This window comes from Lycium ferocissimum, chromosome 9 (assembly GCF_029784015.1).
Source record: "Lycium ferocissimum isolate CSIRO_LF1 chromosome 9, AGI_CSIRO_Lferr_CH_V1, whole genome shotgun sequence".
NCBI lineage: Eukaryota > Viridiplantae > Streptophyta > Magnoliopsida > Solanales > Solanaceae > Lycium > Lycium ferocissimum.
The window spans coordinates 57,494,333-57,501,145 of record NC_081350.1 but is presented as its reverse complement, the minus strand read 5'-3'; the positions used below and the strand labels follow the sequence as shown (position 1 = coordinate 57,501,145).

General features: G+C 31.0%; 1 protein-coding gene across 1 annotated transcript; it reads right to left on the bottom strand.

Annotated features, from left to right (window-relative positions):
* Nucleotides 1–1,276: 1,276 nt before the first annotated feature.
* Nucleotides 1,277–5,221, bottom strand: LOC132029404 (histidine decarboxylase-like). The gene is made up of 6 exons (XM_059418682.1): nt 5,138–5,221; nt 4,791–4,971; nt 3,026–3,260; nt 2,290–2,483; nt 2,062–2,198; nt 1,277–1,967 (listed from the first exon to the last, which is right to left on the bottom strand). Exons 1-6 carry the CDS (start codon nt 5,150–5,152, stop codon nt 1,395–1,397), a joined length of 1,335 nt encoding a protein of 444 aa, XP_059274665.1. The 5' UTR covers nt 5,153–5,221; the 3' UTR covers nt 1,277–1,394.
* Nucleotides 5,222–6,813: the final 1,592 nt, after the last annotated feature.

The window sequence follows — 6,813 nt, the reverse complement described above, 5'->3', positions numbered from 1 at the left end:
ACGGCTCTTTCTGAAAGTCCCTCAGCTCAATAGAAAGCATCAAAAGAGGTCAGATAAGGCCAAGAAATTCAAAGCAATATCGAAATGAAAATAAAGAAAGCGACTAAGCCATGATGAAACAATTTGCAAAGGGACAGTAGCTACCACAGATAAAATAAGATAATCAAAGTACAGGAAATAACAAATAGTAGCAGAAATCAAAGCACAAGAAACTATAGCGCGATAATGCGACTACTAATATGAAAGGATAAACGAGACTATCTACTAGCCTTCTACCCTAATCTGAGTCCTCCATACCCTCCTATCTAAGGTCATGTCCTCGGTAAGCTGTAACTGCGCTATATCATGTCTAATCACCTCTCCCCAATACTTTTTTGGCCTACCCCTACCTCTTCTAAACCATCCATGGTCAACCTCTCACACCTCCGCACTGGGGCATCTGTGTCTCTCCTCTTCACATGCCCAAACCATCTCAGTCTCGCTTCTCGCATCTTATCTTCCACCGAGGCCACTCCTACCTTGTCCCGGATAGCCTCATTCCTAATCCCTAGTGTGCCCAGACATCCATCTCAACATTCTCAACTTTACTAATTATTTTCTTTTAGGGAGGTAAATTGCATAGTATAATAGTAATATATTTTAAGAAATTGTGATTCTTTTATTATTTGAAGTTAAGATGTTAGAGTCGATTTGCATCTCATAATAGCTTTTATCTCATTACATTGTTTAATATTTATATTTGTAAATCATGTCCTAAGTTTTGTTTTTTATGAGTTTCTTTGATCATGTTTTTTTTTTCCTTCTATTAATGTATTTTTTTTATAATTTATGTGCTATTACACTATTTTACTACATTATAAAGTAAAAAATTAAAGATTTGTGAGGCTTAAGCTCCATGCCTTGAGGCTTACTCCTCGCCCCGTGCTAAGTAAAACACCCCGTCTCACGCCTCCGCCTTTTAAAACACTAGTTGTAACCTTGATTTTGTTGCTCATGAATAATACAAAGGGGCGCCACTTGAAGGCATAATTAATTGATAAAAAAAACAATAAATAATAATCACAAGATACAGGAGAGTGTTCTTTTACAGTAGTTGAGAAGATGATAATCAACCTCAAGAAGAAGAAACTTTGCATCTCAAAATGCTTAAAAAAGTGTTTCAGACTATCAATTTTATTGCATCACTCCTGCATGAAAATATACTCCATAACAAATGTGGGACTTCTCCGTGTGAAGTCGAATTTATTAGTTGGACCTCAATGCAAATACCAGACACTGAATTCGAATTTATTAGTTGGACCTCAATGCAAATACCAGACACTGAATGAAGAATCAAAAAGAAAAATAAAAAATACTTAACCAAGACCATTTCCAAGTCTTGGCTCCAACAATATTCAATGCATCTTTTGATAGGAGCAAAGACAATTTTCGGAACCTATATCATCTGCCAGGCAAGGTGGCAGAGTTGTTCCATCCTGGTACCACTTTTTCATCTCTTGGATTAGATCCTTTAAGAAACTGTCTATAGTTTCTCTTGTAATGCCGGGCATAACCACAACATGTGCCATATCGCCTGTGCAAGAAAGTTGCCAATGACGAATGAACTTATGGTCAGCAGGTCTTTCAAAGACAACAATAATGCTAAACTCATTGAGCATAGAGCTAATTCCTGCTTTATGAAGTCGGCCTTTCAAATATCGGGCATTTTCGGTGCACATTTTGGCATCTTTTTGCAATCCGGCATGGCCTTTCGTGCTTAAACTGTACCATAAGAATATCGGTGCTAAACCATTTCGACTTCCAGAAATTGTAGCATCTACTGAGGCAATATACTCAACTTTTCTTGAGAGAGTACTAATGTAATTTTTCCTCGTTATTTGAACACCGCAAGGCATGGGACATCCCAAAAACTTGTGGCCTGAAATTGAAACACTGCCTATTGGCTTCTGGAAGGTAATTATTTTCGCCTGTTGTCAAATAAAATAGAGACCTAGGTCATTTTCTATTTGTTCCCTTGATGGAAAGTTCTTTAGTGAAAATAATGTATTAAAATAATCTTACATGTTGGATAAATGGGACCATTAGCCCATATAGTGCAGCGTCACAATGAATGTAATACCTATCATTGGAATATCCACAACTTTCAAGTATTTGTAGGACCATATCAAGATCATCAATGGCTCCTTTGAAGGTAGTTCCTACAAAACATACATTAACAGTTAAAAGTAATAGTAGTACCCTACATATGGGTAGTGAAGTTACAGAGCTATAGGATGTAAGAATATTTACCAATATTGATATTGATGATAGCTGGTTTGTTCTTGTTGAGAAGTAACTTTGATCTCAAATCTGCATAATCAATCTCCCCATTAACTAATGTGTTGATAGTTTCTATCTCCATTCTGTACATTCTTGCTGCTTTGAAGATTGAGTAATGTGAATCCTTTGATGCATATATTATCCCATTGGGAAGTATCTCTCTTCTGCACAAATATTCGTCTCAATTTCAAGATACTGAATGAAACTCTTGACTTGAAACTAGGAGAAACTTTCACTACTAAAATATTAGAAATTAGTGACTTCATTATTTTCTTGTGTTCATTATTTGACTTTTTCAGAAATTTTTTATTGTTTTCTTGTATGATGATTTTAGGAGCGCAACAAATCTCCAATCTAAGTTTCCAAGTTCTTTAAATGGTGAAAAAGTAATGAATTTAATAAGAAGTCATTATCTCCGGATAAGTTCTGTACGTAGCTAAACAACAAAATTCTTCGCTAATCCTATTTAGCGACGGATTATTAAAAATTTTGTTACGTACGAGCAATTTAACAAAGGATTAGTGATGGAGTTCATAGCTAATTTCATTTTTTTTTAGTGTTTGTCTATCGACAGCAGCGGAGCTAGCTTATCGTTTCCGTGTTCGGCCAAACCAATAACTTTGGTCCAAATTCTGTATTTGTATTAAAAAATTTCATAAAATATGTACAAATTATTAATTTAGAACCCACTAATTTTTATACTTACCCAACCAAAAGGCCATGGAGATTGCCCTCAGTGCCACCGTTGATAATGTATCCCCAATACTCATCCTTCTCTATTTCCCATAGTTGCGCAAACCAATCCAAAACAGCCACTTCAAAATCTTTGGAGTGGAAATCGACAGTGTTCTGAGTGAAGGGGTCTCCGCAATTGTTCAAGTGGAATTGCAAAAGTGGAGCTAAAGTGGCATGATGCTCATAACAGATGTTAACCGGAAAACCTGTAAATAAAAAATATTTTAGAGAGGTTAAATGTACATATTTTCAAAAGAGGCACTATTAATTTCTTTTTACACTATTTGTGTAATTTTATATAAGTTATATTAGGAATTGTCGAATCCATAAAATGTCCATAAAGTTTCTCTAGTCTCTTGGTGAAATTGATTTTGGCATGTGCTTGAATTAATTAATTTATTCTTTTGTTAATAACTTGATCGAGACTTCAAAAATATATTGCATGCATGACCCAGTGGCCACTGGTACGTACTATCTTCGTCCCTATTTATTTATGTAATGTACTTTGACGTGGTATGTAGTTTGAAAAAAAAAAAAAGGCTTTCAAAATCTGTAATTTAAAATAAGTCATGGATATGTGTGTTTTGATTATAAATCATCTCATTAAGGATAACATGAGAAGTTTAAAAATATATAGATTGTTTCTAAATATATATAGAATTGAATGGTTATTTTTGGATCAGACTAAAACGGAAAATGCATCACATAAATTGAAACAATGAAAGTAGCAAAAGTTGGACATATATATATACAAATTACTCCCTCTGTCCCAACTTATGTGGCATATTTTTCTTCTTGGTATATCCCAAAAGGTATGTTATACTACTTTTTTATTTAGAAATAATTTAATTCTATACTTTCCATTTTACCGTTAATGAGATGATTTATAACCACACAAATATTTATAAACTTCTTTTAGACCACATGTTTCAAATCTTTTTCATAAACTTTGTGTTTAGCCAAATATCGCTACATAAATTAAAATGGGAAAGTATGGACTATGGTACATAACTATTGGAAAATTTTAACTATTGGAAAAATTTAAGTCTATCAAATAATGCATTATTGTGACATGATCAGGGAGAGGGTACTACCGTGACAATAGATTTCAATAGATTAGGCAGATATTTAACACTCCTCTCGCCTCAAAACATTTGTAACACTTTCTCTTTTCAAGAGATGCTAGTTTCATTTAAAAAAGAAAGTTCTTTCATCCCAAAATTAAAGTATCCTTCAATGATAGGCAAATAGGCATGATTGATAGAGACAGATTTCTTATAACTCTAGGAATAGCTGAATATATACAGGAACATGAAAAACTTTAATTTCTTGTGTATCCACCAGGAATTAAACTTACATATTTAGGCTATGCATAAAGAGTAAAATAAATTACTTTCTTAGTAATAACTTAAATTTTGAAGAATACTATAAAAAAGTAGAATAATAAGAGAATCTGTTTAACTTCTCAAAAATAATATATAGGAATAAACTATTATTAATAATTTCAATCACTGCACAAAGCGTGGAACACTACACTAGTTATATTATACTCTGTGCAACTAAAATTGTTAGCCCTGGCGAGTTTATCCAAAGATTCAAGTTTTCCTCCTTTTGATTCCGCTTTACGGTCCATAGACCATACCTTAACTATAATATTTTACTTAATTCTGCTAAAGTGTGTATAAAGTTAAAATTAACTATGTTTGTACAAAAGGAATTAACATATATATACATACCTATATGGTATTCTTTCCGCTGGGACAATGTCTCTAAATATTGAGTCAGAATCTTGTCCAGTTCTTGAGAAGTTGTTTCATCTTTGGCATTAGGTTCCACTATACTGAGACACAAATTCTTCCTTGGTGGTGGTGTCGCGTTGATTTCACCTTTTGTTGGGTCTACCGTTAGATCAAACTCCTGTCGAACAAAAAAAACAATAATAGATCAAAGACAATAGTATGTTTTTATGATATGAACGAAAGAATGAATATATAGTTAATCATAATTAATGGGTTGAGTCTTTGAACTTGAGTAGACAGACTGAACAAACGAACTTGAGAAATTGAGCATGAATATTACGTACCCTTTCAAATCCCATTCTTAGAGCTAAGTGAGGTCTTTGTCTGAAATTAATATCAGATAGGTCTCCAAGATGAAGATTTTGAGCATCTCACTACGTTTGGCTCCTCCAATATATATAACAACTAGGTAAGGTGCCCCCGCGCTATGCACGGGCTCAACAAGTGGATAGCTGTAATTTTGTTTTAATGATATTTTCTGTATAATTTTTTAATTTCTTTTTTTATTTGATCTCTTTTTATACTTGTGTATATTATCTTAGTATTTCTGATTGTACAATATTTATTAATGATTGACGGACTTAAAAATAATTTGTTATGTTCTATTACAATTATAATTAAAATAAAATTTGAATCGGAAAACTATTCGGAAGTGGCTCGGATTGGAGCTCTTGTATACTCGCACACGCTGTTTACACTAAGCCATATAAGTTTACCATAGTTAAGTGATTTAATAAAATAAGAAACATCTAAATATATCATAATTAACTACTAAAAATCTAGGTGCAAATACATTCATTCATTTATTAATTTGATATATACTTATTAAATGTGAAATTGTTAGAACTTTGAAGTTCCAACTTTTTGGTTGGAAAGTTAGGAAGTGCCAAATTAATTACTAATTCATGGTCAGCTCTCCTAAATTTTGAGAATTTGAGATATAGAATAATTTTCTAATTAATTTAGAAATAATAGCACTAAGACCAAAAGATTAACAAAATAAGAGGAAAATCCAGTGAAAGACAAAACAGAACCCTGAGCTAGATTACACCAATAATATTGTGTAATTACAAAGGAAAAATTGAAAGGGAACGAACATGTGGCTAAGATGTCAGCCTTTTCGTCTTAAAATATCATAGTTTAGCATAAGACACATTAGGCCTACCAGTAAAAAGAAAAAGAAAGCACACACAAATAGAATGTTGTCCTTAGTTGCACTAAGTGTAATTACCTCTCGGCTTTAATTAATTATAAAAAATTTAAAATTAATATTTAAAAAATATTGCCTTTATAAATGATATATATATATATATATATATATATATATATATATATATATATATATATATATATATATATATATAAATATATTAATTAATAATCATATATTTGTAACTAATATTGTAACAAAAATAATTGATATATATTTTTCAAATTAATATTTAATTTTAGTTAATTATAAAACTTAAAAGAAAATACTTTTTATTTTTTATCAAATTTTGTGATAACGTCATGGATTGGATGTTTGACAAAAAAATAATATTAATAAATATAATGCCATAACATTATTCAAATGTTTGACACAAAAAATCCATCAAATATAAGTGAAAATATAAACAACATGCACAAATAACTTAAAATAAAAATATAACCTAAATTCAAAATATAAAATTTAAAATATTTATTTTAGTTCAACATAATACTCTTATGTCAAATTCCAACATTACATAAGTAAATTCCAACGTAATTTAAGTAAATAATTCAAAAGAAAGGAAAAATATAAGTCTATAACCCCATTCACAATGAAATTCTACTTTAATAACGTCATCCGTTATATGTCAAGTTTGATTTTTTTAATATGTTTTTTTTTTGGACATTATTAATTTGCATTCTTTTTATATATATATATATTTTTAGGTGTATATATATATATATATATATATATATATATATATATATA